At 36.3% G+C, this 25,721-nt stretch overlaps 5 protein-coding genes across 7 annotated transcripts; 2 read left to right on the forward strand and 3 right to left on the reverse strand.

Annotated features, from left to right (window-relative positions):
* Positions 1-231: 231 nt before the first annotated feature.
* CYCB3;1 (cyclin b3;1) lies at positions 232-9,014 on the reverse strand. The gene is made up of 25 exons (XM_086586311.1): positions 8,933-9,014; positions 8,808-8,854; positions 8,706-8,738; positions 8,218-8,278; positions 8,092-8,128; positions 7,913-8,006; positions 7,372-7,429; positions 6,334-6,343; positions 6,136-6,171; positions 5,951-6,045; positions 5,653-5,710; positions 5,489-5,570; positions 5,335-5,367; positions 4,983-5,037; positions 4,828-4,867; positions 4,664-4,736; positions 4,498-4,533; positions 3,965-4,022; positions 3,269-3,436; positions 1,583-1,672; positions 1,303-1,464; positions 1,139-1,198; positions 956-1,054; positions 663-841; positions 232-568 (listed from the first exon to the last, which is right to left on the reverse strand). Exons 1-25 carry the CDS (start codon positions 8,951-8,953, stop codon positions 430-432), a joined length of 1,824 nt encoding a protein of 607 aa, XP_086442437.1. The 5' UTR covers positions 8,954-9,014; the 3' UTR covers positions 232-429.
* A 1,077-nt stretch (positions 9,015-10,091) lies between these two features.
* On the forward strand, positions 10,092-12,304 carry LOC147478963 (Haloacid dehalogenase-like hydrolase (HAD) superfamily protein). 3 transcript variants are annotated; one of them, XM_086582370.1, is made up of 4 exons: positions 10,092-10,348; positions 10,910-11,178; positions 11,252-11,458; positions 11,679-12,304. In XM_086582370.1, the coding sequence occupies exons 2-4, from the start codon at positions 10,921-10,923 to the stop codon at positions 12,039-12,041; spliced, it is 828 nt and encodes a 275-aa protein (XP_086438496.1). In that variant the 5' UTR covers positions 10,092-10,348; positions 10,910-10,920; the 3' UTR covers positions 12,042-12,304. The 3 variants fall into 3 exon arrangements, with proteins under 3 accessions (XP_086438496.1, XP_086438497.1, XP_086438498.1); XM_086582371.1 differs by having other exon boundaries at positions 10,224-10,348; positions 10,896-11,178; XM_086582372.1 differs by having other exon boundaries at positions 10,231-10,348; positions 10,902-11,178.
* A 248-nt stretch (positions 12,305-12,552) lies between these two features.
* Positions 12,553-15,891, reverse strand: EMB2217 (Pentatricopeptide repeat (PPR) superfamily protein). Its single transcript, XM_086582368.1, has one exon. The coding sequence runs from the start codon at positions 15,515-15,517 to the stop codon at positions 13,370-13,372; it is 2,148 nt and encodes a 715-aa protein (XP_086438494.1). The 5' UTR covers positions 15,518-15,891; the 3' UTR covers positions 12,553-13,369.
* Positions 15,892-18,779: 2,888 nt separating this feature from the next.
* On the forward strand, positions 18,780-20,530 carry UFO (F-box family protein). The gene has a single exon (XM_086581920.1). It carries the CDS (start codon positions 19,091-19,093, stop codon positions 20,402-20,404), a length of 1,314 nt encoding a protein of 437 aa, XP_086438046.1. The 5' UTR covers positions 18,780-19,090; the 3' UTR covers positions 20,405-20,530.
* Positions 20,531-21,258: 728 nt separating this feature from the next.
* On the reverse strand, positions 21,259-25,671 carry LOC147478966 (GTP-binding family protein). The gene is given in 9 exon segments (XM_086586312.1): positions 21,259-21,668; positions 22,083-22,222; positions 22,313-22,416; positions 23,574-23,644; positions 23,739-23,897; positions 24,374-24,522; positions 24,615-24,704; positions 25,182-25,376; positions 25,378-25,671. Coding segments are annotated over 9 exon segments (1,287 nt in total). The 3' UTR covers positions 21,259-21,583.
* Between the last annotated feature and the right edge of the window lie 50 nt (positions 25,672-25,721).

Genomic DNA, 25,721 nt, shown 5'->3' on the forward strand with positions numbered 1-25,721 from the left:
AAAACAAAGAAACTCAGCTACGTGCAAAGGTCGACTATCATACTCCTGAAAAGAAGTTCTACTCCCAATTGTGCTCCAAAATCTGTTGATAAGAGGTGCTATAGATTCACTATTGCACCATGCATTGACAACAATTTGACAAAATTTTCCCGAAAGGGCTCTCAAAGTCTGCAGATTGCAATGTTTCCAATGACACTAGAACAATATTAAACAGGGCAGCACAACTACAAATAAGCAAATTCAGGATTTTCATTCAATAGGAAACATTGATTCGTAGTCAAGATAAAACTTACAACATTGTTATTGACAACAGCAGGAGAAATGTATTTTTCAACTTATACAAAATGAGTCTTCATTGATTAGCTATAATTTCTTCCCTATAAGGCAAATCTGAAAGAGACTACTATTTACATTGAACGCACAAGTATTTCATTGAGGCAGCAGCCTATGCACAGCTTTAATCTTTGCAACACATAAGTAACTTTCACATACGTACTTCCCATATGTGACTTTCAGAGGCCCTTTACTAGAAGCTTTATGGAATCTCAATATCATTTCCGCACAGTCCCTACAAAAGACCCGACAAACAACTGAATTAAAATATCAATTCGCTGCATATAAGATGTATTACAAGAAACGAAACTTAAGTTTTTGAAGTATGCCTGAGTTCTGACTCCTCATAATGTGCATGCTTGCAAAGGAGTGGGGTCCATGCAGGAGACATCTGCAAAGTACATCTTGCAACATAGATTGCTGAGGCACATAACAAGGACGATCTGAACTTTAAAGCTTCATACTCAGTCAAGCACAGCTCAATCAGGTAGAATGCTAGATGTTCAAGCTGGTAACAGAAACCAAAAAATTAAATAAGTTGGAAAGATTAGCACACTAGTTTTTAGGATGTTATTTTCAGTAAAAAAAATAAAATAATAACTGAATTAATAGACACATAAACCTTTTTATCTGATTGAGCAGCCTTTAGGAACCTTAACATAAAAACATAGGGAGTTGGTGTATTCAAACGGAACATCAGTTTCTTAAGAATAAGCTTCTCCTGGAAAAAAAAAAGTAATATAAACTTTTATGGCTACAAAAAACTAAACAAGAAAAAGACAAACAACTATAACAAAAAGCCAACCATTGAAAGCATTTGAAGTCTTGTATACGAGTCATCGGTGATAGCAATCAACTCATTGACCTGCAGTAGATTGCCAGTAAAATCTGATGAGCAAACAAACTGAGCAAGGTTATCCATGAACTGATATAAGTGAATTGGCAAACTGTGAAAATATATATAAGAACCTTAGGATGCCAAAAATCTTCATATTTGGAGGCCAACAACAGCGCAGTAAGACCAACCAATTGAATTTCATTTGTTTGAATTGTGACAACAGATACAAATCTGTCAAACACGGCAACCATTAAAAAAAGAGTTTCTTGCATCAATCCAAATTTTGAGTGCACCTGTAAAAAAATGATAAAAGTTGGTCAGTGTGGCTGATGGCAACTTCAAAGAAAACACTGTACTTGAAAACAATCATTAAAGCCAAAATGTAGGAAAGAAGAACATGACATATCTCACTTCAATTAACCAGTTGATTAGTATTCCTCGCATTTTAGGAGTTATGTTTGTCTGAGAGTTCATGTAGTTTGACAAGGAAGGATATTGTGCCTGCCAAAATAAACTGCTTTAGCGAGACAAGGAAAACTATAAAATGAAAATATGAAACAAAAATAAGCTGATTATCTGGTAACCTGAAGCTACAGATCAATAGCACTTGTCAGAATGAAGGAGCAGCACCAGCGAAAAAAGGTAAAGTATGCTACGAATTTCACAGAATAGCAACCCTCCTATCACTCTACTCCTTTACTTTAAAATTCAACACTTCTATTGTAACTACTAAATGCACTCCTAGCTTACAAAGATTAAGCAGCTCACTAAGCATGAAGTACAATGGAAAGGGAAAGAATGCTGATAACGTATAAAAATATTCCCACTTGAACATAAAAGCTGATTAAGAGGTTATAGGATGGCAACCAATGTAATATGCTACTTGCCAGTCAACAGTTATGTCAGATTCATATAAAAAATCAAAATGCAATGCTAGGAAGAACTTTACATACTGCTCCCACCAAAAGCATTTGCCAAAACATTTGCATATATGATGAAACATGTCTTTTACACGCTATGGTTTTATGTTTTGCTATGTTACATGGACACACCATATTATGAAAAAAATTCTTGTCGGATACGTGTCCATGTAGGACACATATTGCATGTGATTTACCTCAATTTTTTATATTTCGCCGTGTCAGACGCTTCGTATCCGTGTCCGATACGGACACACCTATCTGTGTTAATGTAACTTAGATGTTTTGTAATGCCTATAAAACTTACCAAACTAATATGAATGACAATGATAATCAACATGGGAAGGAAAAGAATACATAAAAAGCATTTAGAGTATATTTGAGAAGTACCAAACTCATACATAATACTTCATAATCTACAAAGGGAACATAATCACAGTGACTTAGAAATAGAAAATCACATAGAAATAGAAAATCACGTTACTTGATACTTAACAAACAAATGTAGTCACTTTCTTTACTTCTTTACTATAGAACTTAAAACATGAAAATAAGGCATCCTCATTTAGGACTAGTGTCATTCAGTTATTCTAAGAAGCATATGTTCAAGGAAATCCACCCAGTTCAATAGTTGAAACTCACATACTGTCCAATCACCAGTAAACATATAAGCTGTGATGGAGACACGTATGTCCAAATATATAACTTTGGAAAATTCCAAAGTTTAATGTCAATTCATGGGTGCAACAACCTTGTTCCTCGCGAAAAACACAAAGAATCTAACAGAGAAAACCTTTCTCTAAACTTGCAAAACTTTCTTAATCATCTGCTCTAACCTACAACTCAATTTATAACTTTCTACAACTTTGAAAATAGAAACCTATTCTAAACACAATTCTAATGGAATTCGAAACATTAAATTCATAAAAGTAAATACCCTGCAAATAGAAATATCCTAAAACACTGTAAAATATTAATCAAGCCTTGTTTCCAAAATCCCTAAAAATAATAATAATAGTTGCAACTAATTTGGGGATGATTAAGGGTTGTAAACCCTAAGATGCATCAAGCTGCTAACATTGGGGAAATAACAATTCAGTTCTGGAAGTCCAGAAAGAACAACTAAAGGAGAAAAGGAGAATAACAAAACCAAAAGAAACCAAGAAAGTGTTATCACCTCCATAAGCCAATAGTATGAATAGATGTCTTCAATATACTCAGATACGTCAAGCATATTGCCCTTGTCATCAATATTCGGTAGCTTTTCCTTCCTAGTGACCTCTGATTTTGCAAGTAGGGAAGACGTAAAAGACTGTCGACGGTTATTGGATGAAGTTGCAATGTCCTACCAAAAGAGAAATAAGTTGCAGTAGCAATTCAAGACTAGGTCTCCCAAATGGATTCACTGAGAAAGAAAGAACGGAATGCTAATAAAATCACTCATGAGTTGCAAAAATTGCAACTCAAAAGTGGATACTATTTGACTTGGAATATCAAAAAATTCCTTGAAGAAGCATCATTAAAAAAAAAATCTACTTTTTCTTTTTGGTGAATGTTTTACCTTTTTACCTTGGCCAAATGTCAAAAACAGTTATGCAAATAATTTTGTATCAGAAATAAGTGTGACTAAGATTCAGAGCATCATTTTCAAATGTAGTTGGAGAAACTAATCTGCCTATCAGGTAACAAAGCTCTTTAGCTTAATGGTAACATCTACAAAAACAAGTGTTCAGTGACATGCTGATTCTTAACTTGTTAAAGTTAAATGACACAACTGAGAACTTGTTCCTTATCAAGCCTAAATTTAATAAGCAACTAATTGGGGGCAACTACATTGAACGTTCAGATGCAATTAAAGGAGAGTACCACATACCTTAAGAGACTTTCCTGACAAGCCACCAGTATCTATGACATTCTTCCCTTCTGAAACCCTAGAAATACAAATATTAACAATGACAAAAGTGGAAACAAAGCATGCATAATATACAAGACAAACAAAATTACATAAAAATCTCATAAGTAATAGCTTATATCTCTACTACATTCAAAGTCAAAAGGCACATCAAAATTTTGTATAAGATTTTTACCCTTAGTTTTATCCATCTCAATATCTCATGAAACAGTTGTGTATAAACTATACAGTGGCTTTTAAATCCCTTCCATAGGTGAAAAATCACTTCTATCATCTCTTCTCCTATCTACATGGCTCCTATCTCTCCGCTTCCCAAATTAAATTCTAATTTCCAATGTGATCACTTATAAAGAGGATCATGTAAATAGAGTTGGATCCAAATTTTAAGTTCTTTCCGCAATAGGCTAAAACAAAACATATATGGTATCATGCCAAACATATGTGGTTTAGTGCAGCACACTTGCCACCCCATGAGTACACATAATGATGCTTACCCCTGTAACAAAGTAAGTTTCTCACTTCTATCCTTCCTGCATAAAACAAAGTAGGTATTCAAATTTACAATTATCACTTGACACTGTGCAAAAGGAAAAGGACTTGTGAAACAAAAATAATAATCAAGGAATTTAGAAAACCTATAATTCCTTTCTTATCACTCACGCTGAAATGAAACTGGTACTGGCTCGGTTCTTCCAAACATCAGGGGCCACTTTTCTTCCAACCTTAAATTTAACTAAATCACACACCAACAAGAATCAGAATTTCTACGTAAGATCTATCCAGCACACTGTAACCAGAGACTAAAACGCAACGACATGACTCACCGGACTTTCCTCTTACGCTATCTGAACATTTCTCGTTATCCTAAAAGCAGAAGAGGACAAGAAAATTCAAAAGTAAGAAAACCAATGTTATGTTATCAAATTGATCAGTAAATTGTCAGTTGTACTTTAATAAGATAAGTAAAACAATCACAAACCTTTAAGCCATTTGAAGCAATCTGACTGATCTTCTCAAATGCTGGTAATGACTTCCTTTTATTGGAAAGGAGAAAACACAAAAGACACGAAAAATTATAACAACGCACTAATGAAATAGCTAAGACAATAAATACTGGAAGAAGTATGATTGGTGAGACTAAGTATTGCAATAAGGCAATCTTAGGATGAATGCTATCTTCGGTTTTTAAGAAAAACCAACATTTATCTACGAGTTCAGTTCCCCTCATCTCAATGCATGTTGAACAAAATTTGTGTGCCACAGTAGTATAACTTTTCTCGATAGAATAAAGAGAAGCAAACAATTAGGCTAAATGACAACAAGAAACATACCTAGTCGGCACAAGAGGCTTTCCTATAATTTTCCTGTCAAAGAATGATATATATGTCTCAGTCAGATCATGATTAATACATTTCAGTTAAGATCATGAAAAGGTGGAGATTAAAGCCCCAGTGAAATTGATAGTAACATACTAAAAAAACTTGCCTTCCATCAAAACCAACCGATTCAAGACCTAGGCCCTTTGTCTTCTGGCTTTCAGAATAAAGGATAGAATCTCTCGTACCAACTGTTCTCCCAAAACAACACACTCAACTGAGCAGCTCAAATATAAACACTTTAAGAGAAAAACAGAGAACACAAAAACTCACCTTTCTTCAAGGTGTACGCACCTTCAATACAGTTTTTGTGGACTGAATTAGTTGTTCCCTACTTGACATTTTACAACAAGAACATCACTAATCAGAGTTATTTTCAAGAGAGCGGGTACGAAAAGACACAATTGAAGGACAAAATCAACTGTGTAAACAGTTTATGATGCATTCTTAGCAAATAGATTGTAATGTACCTAAAATCGGTTTTCATGACATCTATTCTAAAAATCGTAATTGCAAGCTTTTACAAAAGAACCAATGAATGAAGTAACATTTCAAGATACACAGGTAATACCATGGAAGGCTTTCTTGATGGCACGCCTGCACTCGTGTTTGAAGGCTTTCTTGATACCACGCTTGCAGTCGTGGTACTTTGCCCTGACTGAAACCCTGGATCAACACACAAAATTAAAGTTGTTGTACAATACGTCAATACATTTTTTAATAAAGTAAATGGGAAGGGAAGGGGTAGGATTTTACCTCGACCCAGATAGATTCTTTCCATATTGACTCTTGCTGCAGATAAAACAAGAATGGTAAAAGTTTCAATCACAATTCACAAAAGGCAATATGATTGGTGAAACCATGGATTACATGAAAGAACAAATTCAAAAGACTTTTCTATTCACAAATTAGTTGAACTATTTTCTGGATTTGCAGAGAATGTAATTTAAGCACTAGACTTCGACTGTGCAAGTTAAACCATAAACTGCATAGCTCCAAATGGACCTCACATAGCCTGAGGTCGACTATTTAAATCATTAGCTTATTTCTATCTCATTATCTGCACCACTTAAACTTGCTAGAGTATATTCAAGATTTTTAAGTACAAATCTTCCTTAATGAATTTTCTCAGATCAAGAAAAGTTGAAAAGAAAAGGGGAGGAGGGGAAGATGCGAAAAGATAAGATAAGATAGTTCCTGCACATCTAAATATGCATCCCTGATTTGACAAGTTAAGCTATTCCAAACACTAAGTGAAAAGATGAAGCACCAAGGTACCCTCTAAAGTACAAGGTTTTTCTGGAACTTAAGACAATATATCACTTACTAAAAATTTAAGTGCGTGAAAGTTCATAAAAAACTTGTCTTCTGCAGAGGTAGCTTGGTGATTCCCCTTACAGGTAGCTCCTTAGATCCCTCAAAAGGACAATCTACATACTTTTAGAAACTTTCCATTTTTCAATATGATACTCTTAAAAACTATTACCATACCGATTATGAAAATCTCAAAGTGCGCTTCAAAGTAATTCTACCCGCAGTGGTGTGATGACTAGGCGATAGTGCAAGCTAAGATGACCCTCAAATATCCACTTCTACTTTGTATTTATTGATCTAATTATACTACATATTTAAATAATATACAGAAACATAACATGGTCATCATGGAAATACAATGTTACTTACATTGTTTTGGATCCAATGCTCACTCCAGTCCTTGACAGGTTGTTTTTAGTATTACTAACATCAGCCAGCGCTTCTCGACCACCTTTTACTTGACCTAGCAATGAAGAAAAATAAATCAATATGAAAAACTTCACACAAATCTAGTATATCAATTGTCTTACCGGAACTATCACTATCACGTTTGTTCATACTTTTCCGCGAAAATTTCCAGCGCACCCCTATTGAAAACATGTAATGCATCAGCAAATAACAATTTTAGAGTACCATAATCTAGTAAAACCACTCAAAAATTTCAATAATCCACTATACCTTTAAGAAGTCACCAGAATCTTTCTCACAAACTCCTTTTTTAACCGGCAACAACTTCCTTCAGTCCAAATTAACGCAAATTTTTAATTACAAGGACAAAGAAGTGAAGAACAATAAACACATATTCTTTTACAAAATTTCAAATAAAAATAAAATAATCTACAGCATTTCACTTATTAAACTTAAACTGCACATATGTTCATATACATCTTGTTTTTCTGACGAGTAGCTTGGTAATTCCCCTTACAGGTAGCTCCTTAGATCCCTCAACAGAAAATACTCACATGCTTTTAGAAACTTTACATTTCTCAACATGGTACAGTAAGAAACTATTACCATGCCACTTATAAACATCTCAAATTCAACCCAATATCTTCACTAGTAGTACTTGTAATCACTCGTGTCAGACGACCTTCATGTGTCCACTTTTTAGTTCTTATTTATCTATAACTCGTAGTTATATTTATTCAAATAAAATACATAAATATAACATGATCATAAATTCATAATGACATCACATACACTATTATTTGTTACTCACATTGTTTTAGATCCAATGCTCGCTCCAGTCCTCGACAAGTAGTTTCTATTATTACTAACATCAACCAACGCTTTTCTTCCAAGTTTTACTTGCACTAGAAAAAAACAATGAATTCATATGATTCTAATTCCTATCCAACAAGTTATCACACTAGTAGTAGTAGTATGTTAATTTCTCACCAGAAGTATCAATATCACGCATATTCTCAGCACACCCCTATCAAAACAAAAAAAAACACAATTCACTAAATAACATTCTTGAAATACCATAACCTACACATTTTTTTTTTAATTAACCCACTGTACCTTTAACAAGTCAGTGGAATCTTTCTCATAAACTCCTTTTCTAACCGGCAACAACGACTTCCTTCAATCGAAATTTAATAAATTAATACATGAACCATAGTACAAAATATCCCGATATTTGGGGATATCTATCCAGATTTCAGAAAAAATATATATAAATATCACGATATGTTTAGAGATATATACGACTGCAAATATCAGTGATATTTAGAGATATTTTGTGTATATAACAATTTTATTTAACATTTACCATTATATTTCAAATAAAAATAAATAATATATCAAAAAATATCCACAATATTTGTCGATATTTTAGATATATCTACGATATTTGCATGTGAAACAATGTCAAATATCCCCAAAGAGGAGGATATATCCACGATACATATCCAGAAATTGAATATCGATAAATAAATACCCATATCCTGATATTTTGTACTATGACATGAACAACAAACACATATTCACAGTAACATTTACCTAATTACCTTAATGCCATTGGTGGTTTAATTGAAGTTTTCCTACGAAAAAGATGCAACACCATAATAAAGAACCAATCTTTGAAATGAATAATAATAGAGAAGACTTACAAGTGGCATTTGTTGTCAGTATAGACTTTAAAACCACGTGATTTGCCCTAATGAAAATAAAATGAAAATTAACAAGATCATCAAGGGTATAAATGGAAATATGAAATAAAGTTTTGTTTACAGACCTTGAATGATGACGATGCCATTTTCTTGTTGGAATAAGTTTTGTGGGAAATGAGTATAAGACTGGAAAGTGAAAAGAGCGCCGTTTTGTTGTGTTTGTGTTTTTGAAATGTGTAATTAAGAGCACCCCGCAAAATTATTACAAAGAGAGTGGTGGGCTGTAAATGGGCCGGACTTGATTAGGCCCAGGTCTGGATTAATTCAAGCTTGATAAAGAGGGGCTAGTAGTAATTCACACTGCTATTTTATTTTATTTTTGACTTTTTTGGGTATAAATTATGAACAGTTACTACTATAATTTTAATTTTTTGAGCAAAGTTTGTAAGGGATGAGTACAATGGCTCCGCATCCCTATGAAAGTGGTGTGATTTGCGGTGGTTAATACTTTCTATCCGTATATTACTCTCTATATATAAAGAGTATTTTTTAGGAATGTGGAGTGCATTATACTATGGGAGTTGAAATGGCGTAAAATGAAAAAACTCAAATAGTGCATGTTGAAGTGGCGTATAATATAAAATAGAATTTCATTTGGCACTATTTGAATTAGAGTCATTTGGCACTTTTGTTGTTTGTGACATTTGAGTTTATATTATGCGCAACTTGAAGAGGCATAGACTATTTTTTTTATTATTATTTTATTTTTTCTTTCAAACTATACCAGTTAAAATAGTGTAGTATTTTACACATTATTGAATCACCAAAACCTATTATCTATCCATATAACACTACTGTTTTTTTTTTAAGAATGGGGATGGAGAGTTGGTAACTTATTGGACCCAGCCTATTGAAAGACTTAGGCAATGTCAATAATACATTTTTCTAATAGGCTCCAACTACCCCGAGAATATACTCATAGGGATAAGGGTCCCGAACCGTTGGATGTGTGATCCAATAGTCTGAAAATAAAAAACATAAAGGATAAGAGAGAAAATGAGAATATGTTGTATTTATATCCAACGGTCTGCGACCTCGTTCCTATGAGGACATCCTCATGGTAGACAACCTCTTTTCTAATATTTGATTATTTGGAGTGATAATACTAAAACACAGAGGGCCAAATAAATGCATTTGAGTCCCATTTCTGCCTAAAAGTATGAAACTTCACATTTAATGCACTATGCTAACCCTTTGAAATAGTGTGCAAAAGTTGCTGATACTCTCTGCAAATGGTCAAATACCGCAACATCCATAGTTTTTTAGCAGATATATATGGTGTGAAATTATTAAAAACCAGTGTGCTAAATAAAGAATTAAAGACAACATGAAAATTGATTCCATATAACGACAACAAATAAATAAACAAAACCAATTGCAATCTTCCACGACACCAACTTATTACTTCTTCTAAACATAGATAAAACACATCAAAAGCTTTCTAAAACTTGAATCACTCAACAGTTCAAGCCTTGAAATTGGTATGTGCATTGTTTTGTTGTCTTTCAATTGTTGGATTACACTCAAGTCAACATGCTTTATACTTATCTTATGCCTTGTTCTTATATTTTTTATCACTTGGTTGTTCATTTTGATCTGTTGGGTACTATAAAAATCCTTTCTTTTGAATTGGGTGTTGTGTTTTTTTGGTGATATGAGCTGATTAAGTTATTGGTTTTAGACAATAATGCAAAGAAAGGTATATGATTGAGTAAGCATACACATTACCTTGTAGACTACTAGTTTTGGAATCCCTCTAATGCTTCAGAAGCTTTGCTAATGATAAGCCAAGCAGCCTAAGTCTAGAATTGGAATATCAAGTTTATATCTTTTTTCATTTTCATGATAATATTCACATCTCTATGCTTTGCGGAGGAAAATTGGGAGGTCAACATAATGGATATATGGATGTGATTGCCAAAAGAACACTTGTGTTACATTTTGTGTATAGGTGATATATATGTGTGCACACACAAATGCTGCTGGGTTGAGTGATATCACATTTACCAAGTTTTTCATTTGAACAAGTGATAGCATTGCAGTGTGAAGAGAAATGTCAATGGTGTCTAGATTACGATGTATTACAATTGATGTCACTGGAACACTCATAGCTTACAAAGGGGAACTTGGAGACTACTATTGCATGGCAGCAAAATCAGTTGGATTGCCTTGTCCTGACTACAACCGCATGCATGAGGGCTTCAAAACTGCATACTCAGATATGGCAAAGCAGTATCCATGTTTTGGGCATGCAGCCAAAATGTCCAACATTATCTGGTGGAAATCATGTGTAAAAGACTCCTTTGTCAGGGTAAATATATGGCCATGTTTCGAGTCATTGCATCCAATGTATCACTCTCATTGAAATCTTGTTTTGCTGTCAGGCAGGCTATGATTATGATGAGGAGACTTTTGAGAAGGTGTTCAGACGCATATACTCAACTTTTGGCTCCTCTGCTCCGTATACTGTATTCCCAGATTCACAACCATTTTTAAGATGGGCACGCCAACAGGGGCTAACAGTCGGCATTGTCAGCAATGCAGAATACCGATATAAGGATGTCATTCTCCCGGCATTGGGTTTGAGCCAGGTAAAATGGATTCGTATCAGAATTTCATTATTCCTTTCGAGGTTTGGGATAGATAAAAAGTATATGGTATCAACTAAATAGACGGATGATCTTTTGTATCTCTCATGGTTTCCGAATCAAACTTTTTTCATGCTTTAGAATGCTGAAACTGACCTGCTGTGCATCTATTTTTTGTGTTTGTATTGGCCATGCAATTCTGAGAGTTTCATTTGTGAATCAGGGAAGTGAATGGGATTTTGGTGTATTCTCTGGTCTTGAAGGCGTGGAAAAGCCGAATCCAAGAATCTATGAGATTGCCTTGGAGAGAGCAGGAAACATTGCTCCCGAAGAGGTTCTGCACATTGGAGATAGTATGCGCCAAGACTATCTTCCAGCCAGGGAAGTGGGCATGCATGCTTTGCTGTTAGATAGATTTAAGACTCCTGCTGCAGAGAGTTGGAGGCAAACCGGTGCTCCTGTGCTTCCTGATCTAGTGGAAGCACAAGCTTGGCTAACTTCTGGGAGGTTATGTAATAGAGATACGTCATTTTCTTCCCACGATTCATCTTCATCTTCATCTTCATCTTCATCTTCATCTGTTTGATAGATGGAGCAATTGCAGTGCTGTTTATTCTCTAACTACCTTCGTTTAAGAATCCCTACTGCTCCACCTATTCAGGAAAAGAATTGGACTGTGATTATGTAGCATTCTGTTCCACGTGATCGTACTTTATTTCTTCCGTGTGTATGAGTACATGAGTCTCTTTCTCATCGGACTACTCACTACTGAATAGTGGCTCTGTAACTTGGATACTGTCTCTGTTTGGTTCACTTGTATTTATAAAAAATACAAATTTTGCAACTACAGTATCATTTTGCAGACAATATTGCCACTCTAAAATACACCTTAGATGACTTGAAATTTACTTGGTTGGTGACTTAGTTCGCATTATGGGATTTATGGCACATCCATTGGGGTCTAGACTCAAGACATCTGAAGTTGTAAACTTCATCAAGAAAAAAATAATCTCGGGAACATCATGCATCTGGATTAAGCGCTCTGGGAACACCCGGGTTTGCTACTACGTGGAAACCACAAAGGACTTAAAAAGTTAAAAAAGAGACGCATAATTTCTCAAAATCTTTACATTTCATTGCATCAAAAGCTTAATAACTGTAAAACAAACAAAGAAGAAAAGAAGGAAAAGTGAGTAACGGCAATGTCTGCTGGAGGCTCTTAAGTGAGTAACCAGGGCCTTGGAGACTGGTTCTCAAGTAGTCTCAATAGCGGAGGAGTTGAAGTTGATTCATAAGCAGGAGATGGATAAGGTTCATTAGCACCTCCAAGAAACTGCTCTTCATGCGTATACAGGTTGAAAGACACACCCTTCTTCAGACATCATCTTCTCCAAAGACCAATGAATTCAAGCCATGGGAAAGCTCTTGTATTGCTTCATCTGCTTTTTTGGGCTGGTCCTGACAAATTTTCAATACTTCGTTTTATGACTGTTGTGCTCGAGCTGCTTCTGGTACTGCATTGATGGCCTTAACATTCACTTCTATGGCTTCCCTTTCTTTCTTCAAGGTGTGAGACAGAGCGCCTTGACCTCCTTTAACTTGCCCAGCTTCTACTTCAAAGCTTCACTAAAGCATCCAATTCAAATGACAACGCTTCACACAGCCCCTTGCACTGTCGAACTAGTTCACAGTCCAAAGGAGGGTATATAGAGGAAACAAAAAAGATGGTCACATATTAACTGATCTCTCACTTTGCAAGGATTCACAATCCCATATGTCCACATAATTAGCAGTACGAAAAGAAAACCTCAGGATATGAGACAGTCTACGTGTAATGCCACCAAAAATTGCACCATTTTCTATATCAAAATCAAATAACTTTAACTCAGTTGCATTCTTCCAGTTCAGATCATCTCACCTTGTAAATGCAACAAGACCTTTCCCCTGTCCACTCAGAATTTTAGGAGGAGGAGCAAGAGATCTTATTTCAGGTGCGGAACTTGGAAACAATGTGTTAAGCTTATGCATAAGGAGGTCACCCCTGGAAGGAATCTCATTTAAGAGAAACTGCTGAACAATAGGTTTCTTAAACCACTCCAACACAGAATCTCCTGGAGCCCTCAAAACAACCTTACTAACCTCAAATGGGGATTCTACAGAGCTCAGAATCTGTGCTATCACAATCTTCAGAGTAGGCCCTGTAACCAATTTAATACGTCTTGGAACGACACCATAATACAACATGCGCTTCCTAAACCTATGGAGAGTGTGGATCACGGCAATAAGTGCGGCTCCGACAGACAAGTTCCTAACATCCAAGGACCATGCAATGTGCTGATCAAAAACTATAGCCTTGGGGAAAAGTTTATTCTCATAGGAAACTTTCCACACACAACGAGCTCGATTAATCTGGCCCATGAGTACAAGGTAGTTGAGGAGAACATTGACAAAGTACCTGGTGGCACTCTCTTCCATCTCATAATCGATTCCCTGGAAGAATTCCCTCACAAACGACAAGACTGGCTTTTTCCTCTGCTCAGGCCCAGTAAAAAGTCCACACATAAAAGAATGTGCCTTGTGTTTTGTAGCACTCAGAATTGACATTAAGTACCGCTCATTTTGCTCATCCTGGCACCTTACCAGATGAGCAAGGATTGATGTATATAGTATGAGATCAACTTTTGCAGCGGAGTCCACATAAGTGTCAAGAAGAGGTTTGGCTGACTCATACAATCCATTCTTCATACAAGACTCGAAGAGCTGCCTAATTATGAAGTTGTTGGTTCTAATACCAGATGAACCCATGAAACGTAACCACCTCAAAGCAAGATCAACTGACCCGTCCTTAATATAGATCATTAGAATATCGCTAGCACTGACATCAGAAGGATAACCCATTGATTTCATCTCAAGTAAGACCTTGGCAGCCACATCAACAAGTTTCTTATTAGCCAAGACTGTTAAGAGGGAGGTATATGTGCTTAGACCTGGTCTTAAACCTGCATTTGCCATTGAATTATACAGCTTCATAGCAGAGTCAACATTGCCGGAGGAAGCATGCATTTCTAAGAGACATGAGTAGGTGGATGGTGTTGGTAGAAATCCAGCCTTCTCCATATCAGTGAAAACGGACATAGCAAGTTCGAGTTTCCCAGACTTGGCATGTGATTCGACAATCATGGTGTACAATCCATAATTAGGTCTAAAGCCTGTTTTCTTCATTTCATCCCATAGTCTCATAGCTGTCTCTAGCTTTCCAGCTTTAGCAAATGACTCGATCAAAGAAACAAACATGGTTGCTGATGGCCTGAGCCCCAAACCCTGCATTTCCATGTACACCTTCATTGATGTATCCAACCTCCCAGCTTTCCCCATTGAATCAACAAGTGATGAAAAAATGGGAAAGTTCGGTCTAAACCCCTTCTCTTTCATCTCTTGGAAAAGCTTTAAAGCAGAATCTAAACGTCCCGACTTCGCCAAGCATGGTATCATCAACTCATAGGTCGACACATCCAAAGAACAATGAGCCTCTTCCATCGTCTCATATATCTCAAACGCCTTATAAGGCAGACCCTTGTTAAGGAAAAGCGTTATGAGTGAATTATACGTTGGAGTATCAATCTTACATCCCGAATCCCGAATTTTCTTAAAACAACAAAACGAAACCTCCAATTTCTCAGCTCTAGCTAAATGCTGAATCACCCGACTATGTGCAGACATAAACGACATCCTGTCGTTACTACATTCCTTAATCATTTCCTCAAACAACAACTGAATTCCATCATAGTCTCTAATAAGATTCAACCTATCAAACAATAACACATAAATATCATCATTCGGTACATACCACGATTGTCTTTTAGCCCATCGAAACAAACTCAAAGAACCATCATTTTCTCCAATTTCCTTGAATGCTTGATTCACATGAGACATATTAGGCACAAAATGAAGCTTATCCAATTGAGTCTCCATTTCAGGTCCCCATTTCCATCTCTTAACAATCTCAACTACTTTCGAAACAGCAGAAGCATTCGAAAACGGCTTTTTCACTCCCCCAACCATAATATGATCATCTACACCCGGTTCAACAGACCTAACACCCTTCCCCTTAAATATCACACCCCCTGATTCATCCAAATACACTATTTCCTCAGTAAATTCAGCTGAAACCTTATCACCATTATCCCCAGAAGAGAAATTTCTTGTTAAACCACTTTTTCCTATACTTGGTGTAACCAAATTGTTTAAAAATATGTTCTTTATGCAAAAACAATGATGTGGAGTGTTATTAAGAGAAGGGGTTTTAGGGTGAGGGTTTTGTAGTAAAATGAAGAGATTTTTACTCTATTGCTTGCTTGTTTGAGGTTTTTAGGACGGAAATGAATGGTTCTAAGCATTGTATGAAGTGTGAAGTGTGAAGTGTGAATTGAAATTTGAAAATTGAAAGAATTAGTGAGGGTTTAAGGACTTGCCTCCTTTTTGTTGGAAGGGGAGACTGGTCCTCAAAACTTGCAACAAGTGTTCAAAATCTCAATTCCGGAAAAACCAAGTGCCGGTATATATTAATGGGCTTGGGCTTATGTTGAGTAACGGGGTTTTTGATTGGGTTTTATGTTCGGGCTTCTTACCGGCCTCGTACTCATTGGGCCAGGTGAAGCTAAATAAGTTCAAGTTGGACTTGGTATAGAATCTTAGGTCAATAGGGAGGTGGGAGAGCTACAATATTTTTAGGGTAAATTTCTGATTTGGCCACGATAATGTCAATTTGTTTTAATCCAGTCATTATTAGCAATTTATTGTAATTATCCCACTAGGTGCTGATAAAATGCGCTGAGTTGCAATTTGTGACTGAATTAGAAACACATTGACATTATCATGCTCGAATCAGAAATTTACCCATATTTTTACACTTATTTTGCGTGTTCAGTGGTCCTTGCCTCACACTGGTCGCAAAGGGTTTCATCCCAATCACCTTTATCTCTCACACTTTTTATTCTAAAAATCTTTCAGGCATATATGCGACCTAGGAAAATATATTAAGTTCATTAGTTTATGCTTTCTTCAACCACCAGTCCACCACCTTATTAATTGGATGGTGCTTAAATCTAGAAATTGGATGGTGCTTAAATCTAGAAATGATTAGTTTATTACTTGTGAGTTATATATGACCATCGACTCCAAATTCCACTTAATCATTACAGACGTTTTTATTTCATAGTTTACTCACTCTTGAACTATTTAGGCGTAGGCTAAGACATTCTAATATAATATAAGTTTCATTTATAATGATCTATCCTCTCTTAATTAGGCTGTGTTTGTGAACATTAGTTGTTGGCTAAACTTCAACGTGGTATAATCTGCCAGCACACAAACCAATGACCAATGATAGCCGAAGTTGTTTAAGTATGTAATTCTCTTTCTATGGGCAGCTTGATGAAGCACGTCCCAAATGTATTTCTTTAACTATGTAATTCTCTTTCTAAGGGCAGAGTGATGAACCAAGTCCCAAATGTATTTTTCTCCCCTCGTCCATTCTCCTCTGTAATCCGCCTCTGGACTCCATTATCTAATTATTCGCAAATTTGGTTAATTCATTTTTTGAATGAGGACTATCCAAGACATACATGATCACAATAACCATAGCCAAGTTTTCGGAGTAATGACTAGCATTCAGTAGTTAAGTAGTTGACTCTGGGACTAGCATTCAGTAGTTAAGTAGTTGACTCTGGGAGTGTGGGTGACAACCACATCACAAAAGCCATGGGAGTGTGGGTGACAACCACATCACAAAAGCCAAAGGGGTTGGCATGTATGGTTGGTCTTTACTTTCTTAGTTTTCTAGTGAAAACTATATGATATAACATCTCGTTTGAATTGTTGAAACTTGAAAGGCTTTACTCTTAAGGGGGTTACGGTTATCCCCTTGTCTATTGTCTCAAGTTGCCATCTCAAGATATAGATTCATTAGATCAATGCTCATCTGAAGGAATTGTTACATTATTACATATCGATCAAACCAGCATGAATGGATGGATGAGAAGCTCTACCAATTTGCTATTGTACAGGGAAAGTTAAAAATGTATTTTTTGTTAGTTAAAGTGCGTGCTAGTGCCAACTGCCAAGTATATAACAAGTACTGGAGGAAGGGGAAAATCCTCTAGAAATAAAGATGAGATACCATCTGTTGGCCTGTTGGTACTTGGAAATCCAAATAATTTCTTTCATGAAGCCATGTGCATACCACGTGGTATTTTGCTCAATACTACTCAGAGAAGTCAATAAACAATCAAAATCAACAGATTGAACTTTTGTAGGTCCTGTTCACTTCATGTCTTCTTGGGCGATTTGCTTGAGCAACTTTTTCTAATTATGGGGGTATAAATCTGGAACTCCTTCTTACCATCTTTTGCCATTTTTGATAAGTTGACACACCCAATTCATGCCCTGCTGCCTTGGCTTTCCCAAGTAATCAAACTCAACATATGGCAGTAGTTGAGTGGATGTAAGTGAAAGATAGAGAGAATACTTATTACTATTACTTTGCACAGAATCTAGAGTACACTATTTGAGTTAAGTTCAGAGACTTCAAAGGCCTTGTGTCAAATTATTACTTTTCCATGTTTCACGCCAATATGCACTCAAAAACCTGAGGATTGGACGTATAAAAGTGAACTCAACTCATTTACCGGATTGAGGGATGCAATGATTAAGCCACCAATCAAACAAGGTCTGGTTTACCACGAGAATATCCTCATAGGGATGAGGGTTCGAGACTATTGGATGTGTGATCCAACGATTCGAAAATTAAAAACAAAAAAAAAGAGAAAGAATATGAATTTGTTTTTAATTAACCGTTGGATCACACATCCAACACTCTCGGATCTCGTTTCTATAAAGATATCCTCGGGATAGACGAACTAGCTCTCAAAATACTGGTACCAATTCAATGGACAATAAAAAATGATATATCGAGATCTACCTATCACAACTTAACATCACAAAATAAGCACTTTGGTTCCCTTTAAAACGTTTTCATATATGAAACAAGGCTGAACTAGAATGGTTCATTATCATGCTACTAATTCATTTCGATCTAATTGTATACATTTATATGCATAATATGTGCTTTGAATAGCTATTGCAAGTCTAAGTTATATAAGAAGTGTGCCTAGCTATGTGACTGTGTTGCTTCAATCTAGAGTTGTAAACTTGTAACTAGTTCTTGTATTGTGTGTTTGATCTATCGGTTCAAGTACACGTACTAGTACTTTTAAGAACTTGTCTTTCAAGTCAGAACTGGAACTTCTCTAATTACACATGTCCTTCCTACACTTTGATGAGATAATACTTCACAGCTGAATAGAAAGATTGATTCATCACAACACACGTACTTGCACTTCAATTTCATTCTCTACCTCAAGAAGAAAGAACACAAATTAAAGGCAAAAAGAAACTAAAAGCAAAGGAGAGACCTCTATAAATACCAATTAACCAAACTACCAATATGAGGAAACCAACGACTCAGGCCTTTGAACAGTTGTTATTGCTTTTGTTAGAAACTTCAAAGAACCTTCTGAGTTCTAACACACCTTACTTCATTGTGAACTTCAACATACCCCCACACCTTTCCACTTGATGGCTAACTACATGGATATGGAACAGCAGATTATCTTCTCTGCCAACTTTCCCAATTCCAATTCATTCATCACTGGTAGTAGCAGTAGTAGTAGTAGAAATATTGGTATTACTACCCCCACTGCTAATGGTACTCCTGGAATGGAAAGTAGGATATGGAGCAGACTTCCTCAAGTGCTACTCGATAGAGTGATTGCCTTTCTTCCTACACCGTCTTTCTTTCGATCCCGATTGGTCTGTAAGAGATGGTATAACCTTCTGTTCTCCAGCAGATTTGGTGAGTTGTCCCATGACGTATCACGTCGCCTCCATTGGTTTCTATTCTTCAGAGGTAGAAGCTATAAAAGCCAAATATACAAGACCAACGATAGTGGTCTTGGCAATGATGACAATGATTATTCTGAAGGATATTTGTTTGATCCTTACGAGAAAAAATGGTACCAACTGACTTTCCCATTTCTTCCACCTGGATTCTCTCCCCGTTCTTCGTCCAGTGGGATAGTAATCTGGGTTTCTGATAAAGCTGGTCCCAAGCAATTCATTGTTGCCAACCCAATTGCCATGATGTTTACATACCTTCCTCCTACACAGACGTCAAGGATGTGCCCTTCCATTGGACTAGTTGCTACAGACTCATCTTTCTATGTCATGGTAGCTGGAGAAGACATGCCTTCTCAATTCTCCGTCAAGAACCTCACAACTGAAAGTTTTCTCATTGACAGTGTTGCTAATTACTATTTCCCCTGGGACATCACAAGTGCACTCCCAAACCTTTATAATTCTGAGTCAACGCGGATGGTCTTTGTGGAAGGAAGATTTTACTGCATGAATTATAGTCCATTTGGCATTTGGTCTTATGACATTGCAACCAATCAATGGAACAAAATACAGACACCAATGCATAGACATCTGCGGTCACCTAGTCTAGTTGAATGTAGAGGAAGGCTACTTTTAGTAGCAGCAGTAGAGAAGGCCAAGCTCAAAGTTCAAAGGGGCATGAGATTGTGGGGATTGCAAGATGAAACATGGGATGAAGTCGATAAAATGCCACAGCAACTTTATGAAGAATTCGAGGCAGTGGAGAACAATAACGGGTTCGACTGTGTAGGGCATGGGGACTTCATAACCATTACAATACTAGGATCGGATAAGGTACTGCTTTTCGATTTTCGTCAGAAAGTCTGGGAATGGGTGCCCCAATGTCCATATGTCCCTCCATATGGCAGCGGTGGTGGTGAACTGCATGGCTTCGCGTATGAACCTCGTCTTACTACACCAGTAATGAATCAACTTGCCATTCTCCCCCCTAACTAGCAGTAGTAGTACTGATGATATATGGTAATGGAATAAAAGTAGTACTTTAGTCCCAATCCTTCAAAAGGTACAAGTAGCAGTACTGCAGTAGTAGACTAGTAGTCAGTAGTGTGTATCGTAGTGTCTGTCAGTCTGTAGGGTTACCTGAAGGGTACGGCATGTCGTCTTCAACTCCATGCTGCTGGAATTGGAACTATGGAACATGTTTGTTTCATTTCAGTAACTTTATTATTTCTATATGCACCTGTATTTCATATGAAGCAATTAATGTCTTGAGCATCTTCTTACAAATCTCAAATTCATTACTGATTATTTACAGTATAAGCTCCCGAGGAAAATCACTGAGTATGATCTTAATTAACAAAATGTGCATGCATCTTACTTTTTTTTCAAGTAAGAATACTAATTATACACTTGACTAATAAAATGCGTATATTTCTCAGTTTCCATAATGGAATACATTAATTTTCAATTACACTCAGCATCGTCAAAGTTGTTCAATATCATCTTCAGAATGAACCCAAAAGAAAGTGAATCCCAGGTAGGCAAGTACCATATTACACAGTACACGAGAGAACCAGGTAGTCTCCTCATACAGTCATACCTCTACCAAATAATTCATTGTTTTTTTTTTTTTTTTTTTTAAAAAAAAAAAAATCAATAACAGAAAAGTCTCTACAATAGTACAATGTATGCATTTAAAGGATTTTTGGCAAATACTGGTTACTCACAAACTGTACTCAATTGACGACAATCCAATTCCTATCTAATGAGCACACTAAACTACAAGAACAGAAACAGAATTATATTAAACTGTAAAAACTGTTTCAGGTTCAAAGGGAACTATAAGAAGAAAAACAAAAAGGAAACAGTATTTATACATTCATGAAGGAATAAAACTTATAAAATGTCAAGTAATGGGATAATCGCATGATGCTGTGAGAGCTCTTGGATAAGATAGATCGGACATCATCATGGCAACACAGCACCTCATTCTATCAAATTATAATGGTAACTCAACTTCAAAAACCAAAAAATATTTTGCTTTGAATGACCTATGAAAGATCGATAGTCCTACCAAGTTACAGCAGAAATACCTCTCACAGGACTATTTACATACAACAACCAGATTAACTGATGAAGCGACACACTCACCAAGCACAACTATAAATTACATTTTCAAGCAACTCTCACTAGGAGGATGAGATGCACATCCCTCTTGAAAATTGCTCTTAGCTCTTCATTGGCTTCCATTCCTATCCTCCTGTATACACAACAGAAATAGACTCTGTATAAATGAGCAATTAAAAGCATAGATAACAGGCGCAAGAACTAAAGAGCTAAACTACTGAAGAACCATATTAGTAGAGATTTCCAGCGCCACAACTAACTCAATTGGATGACCCTACCCACTGAAGTAACAGTTGATTTAGGAGACTGTAGGAGCTTAAGATCAAAGAGCAAGTGCAACAGCCTTCCAACGTTTGAGTTAGTATATCCATGTAGTAAAACCTAAAACCACTCCCATGAACTAAACATAGAACATAACCATGTATTGCCAATGAAATTAAACCAAAAAGGATAACCGTTCCATGTGTACAAATACTACAATCAGATAACAGGTACAGAACAAAAGCTACATTAAAAGATTACAACAGACGCAGATTAGGTATATTACCCTATTTTAGAGCCATTTTTCCCCACAAGAATTTTTCGCTGGCTTTGTTTTTGGGTAATAAAATGCTGCTCAATCCTAATGGACCCATCTCTCAATTCCTTCCATTTGAACAAACGGTGCTCAAGAACATATGGAATTTCCTGAAGCAATATAATAGGTTATCCACCATAAGTTCTTAAACCATACGAAAGTCAACTATTCAAGTTAAGAATAAAAGAATAAAACAAGACCTGATGAATATGATGTAGCATCTTTTCTCGGACAACTTCCAATGATATATTTTTCATATTATCTTCACTCATGATAGTAGCTTCTTCATCCCAGGGCCTTTTCACTGCCTAAGAATAAGATCCAATGTAGTGCCAGATTTAGGTTTATTTCATGATACATAAAACAAGTACATGCCATTAAATCTCTTACCGTAAAATAATAATGATGAATAATGTAATCCACTAAACTAGAAGCAACTAAGAAGACTAATGGAGAAGCAACTAAGCAAACTTAACAGACATGTCAAAGAAGCATAATAATTCTGTTCCCAGGAGTAAACTTGGCTTGTAATTATGAGATAAAGGAGATATAACAATGATGAAACGCGCACGGAAAATAACAATACTAGATGCAAAGAAAGAGGGCGAGGGGCTGAATGGGTGGCCAGGCTACAACCCACTCCAACTTCCCCAAAAACAGTAGTATTAATGTTACCAAGAAATAAGCCAAAAGGCCCAATTTCCAATTTTAATCATAAGACAACTGGGTTTTGAAACCATTGATAAGGACATTTTTTGGCTTATAACTACTAGAAAAACCATATTTCACGTTTTAATTATTAATAAGGACAAACTTGACTTTTATATTTTTTACTCTTTCCAATTTTATCCTTCTATGTTTGGTATGCACAGAAGTCGGTGCATACCAAGAGGTGGTATGCACTGACTCTTGTGCATATTTTGCATACCAAGAGGTGGTATGCACTGACACTTGTGCATGCCATTTTCTTTGTCATGCTTGGTATGCATAGGTGTCGGTGCATACCAAGGTGATATGCACCGATGTCTGTGCATACCAGGGTACTATTGTTTTTTCGGACAAAAGTCAACTATTGTCCTTAAGAGTGTTTTTGAAATGAGGGTGGGTTTTTTGGTTTGTTATTTCGGAATTTTGTCTTTTTCAGTTTTGTCCCCTAATGTTACCCCCCTCTCCCCCAGGTGGGGAATCCTGGATCCGCCCCTACGGATAGCTATATATCCTGCATATATAAAGTTTTTGTGGCATCGACTTATTTGACTATAAGTATATATATGTAGTTCATACTTCATACCTTTACTAATTAGTAATTACATATAATCCATGTGCATGAAAAATTGCCTAATAATCCAAAAATTAGTATGTTAGAAATCATTTTATTGAAATAAACTCTACACTGCCAACTAAGAATGTGATATTCATCAAAACTATAAATTGATGCTTTGAGCCACTTAAGATGGGTACGTGCCTGCTCCATTAGAAATTCCGAAAGATCTTTTACTCCTGAACCTTTGAGACTGGAGATCATGAAGTATCTACCAAAAAATAAGGATTAACAAAACGTGAATATAAAAATCCAAAACAGTACTAAAATTTAATCCCAAAAGAGAAAAAGGAAAAAAGAAAAACCTCTTATATCCAGGAAGGTCCCCAAACTCCTTAGCAACCTTCAATAAGTCTTTCTTATCCTCAACCAGATCAACCTTATTCATGCATAACACCCGTTTTTGTTTTGGGTGCTCTTCCGCCCCCAAATGCGCAATTAACCTTGACACCCTCTTGTCTGGCCTGCATATATGTAAGGATTAAATGGTCACAAGATTTATTATGATACAGAAAAAGACACCCGTGAGGTATGGGAACTAAGGGTAATTGAACACTCCCTCCCAGTCTCAAACATGTTACAACATAGTGAGGAGTCAGGACGTTCAAATCAATGGTAGCATTTAAGAAAATAAGAGGAAAAACAAAAAAGAACCACCTTAGATAGTTAGATCAGACAGAAGCTACAATTGACAGAAGGGCACTATTAAGAGTTAAGAGATACAAAGAAGACGATATGAAACAAAGAAAGAATCTAAATTCAATTGCTATTAAGAGTGACAACATCAACAAATCTGACCTAAACAAGAAATGCAATCCCTTGATAAAAACTTGGTCAAGATTGATAGTGACCTAAACAGAAGCTACAATCTATCTCTCATTGATAGAGCGGCGGGGAGGGGGGTCATAATAAAATAAAAAGGTCTACTCAAATCTCTTACTTGGTAAGATGCCTGTGCACATCAAAAATAACTATAAGCACGTCATATAGATTGACTGAACCCCATGCATTTTCGGCACGCATCCACGCATCAGTTTTCCCAGGAAATCCATTTATCCTTAACATGAGTCCTGGAGTGTCAAAGAAACACTAATGTACATGTAATTAGCAAAGCTGAAGAACTAAAAATACCATAAGTTATGAACTCAAGGAAAGACATGAAAAAAACTAAAAAAACTTACAACTTGAGTGTTTCCCTTGGTCATCACACCTAAGACTTCATGAGTAGTTGTATTAGTCTTCCGTGAAACAGCAGCAACTTTGGTTCCTACCTGAAACAGTTAGGAATATAAATAAGTACAATTTCAATTGCTCCTCTATTCATAAATTGAAAAGGATTATCATCTGCAGATATGACTTAAATGGTAAATCTTTACAAGACAACAGCATGGTTAGATACCTCATACCCCACAGGGTAAAATTTTATAACAGTTTCAGAATCAACATTTTCATATTCAAGTCAAGACTACTAAGTACAGTATAAGGAGTGAACACATTTGGGAAAACGAAATAGTCCCAATAGGTGACAAAAATTTGCAATGAATGGAACGGCCCAAGGGTCTCATATGTAGAATGCAAGGTTTTAAATGCTTAATGTAGGAGTAAGTATACATCTGAATAGGCATTGCTCTCAAAACAAACAAATGGTGTCATTTGGGTGTTTTCGTGTTTTACAAAACGAAAAAAGAATACTTCTTTGCAAAACGAATTCACAATAAAAAATGAGTAGGGAGAAGAAAGAAACAAACCATGAAATTAGTCAAAGAAGATTTTCCAGCATTGGGTGCACCAATAATACCAACATGTACAGACTTCTGGTCATCTTCTTTAACAATCATATCCTTTTCTTCAACCTCATCAGATTTCTCTAACGCCGCTTCAAGTAAAGCTCTAGCTAGCATCTTAGCCCGCCTTTTCTCTTCATCATTGTCTTCTTCTTCTTCTCATCCTTCCCAACGTCTTCCTTACAGCACTTTCACCAGATATTAAAAGGTCTGCTTTTGCGCGATAAGATTGGTCCCAAGTGGGTTTTGGGGTGGAAATCATGACGGGCAACTTGTATTCATTGCTATCAAATGCTGCAAAGGATGGGGCGTCTTCAGTGGTGGGGTTTATGGTGTTGTTGTCTTCTTGTTGGGGTTGGGCAGAGTAGAAACGAGGAAGTGTTTGAGAGAGTGAAGAAGAAGAAAGGGTGGTGGGTGTGTAAAAGCGTCTGAGTGTTTTGAGTGCTGCTTTCATTTCAGAGATTTTGAGGGTTTAGCTCTGCATCAGTAAATGAATATGGGAGA

This window comes from Coptis chinensis, chromosome 9, assembly GCF_015680905.1.
Source record: "Coptis chinensis isolate HL-2020 chromosome 9, ASM1568090v1, whole genome shotgun sequence".
NCBI lineage: Eukaryota > Viridiplantae > Streptophyta > Magnoliopsida > Ranunculales > Ranunculaceae > Coptis > Coptis chinensis.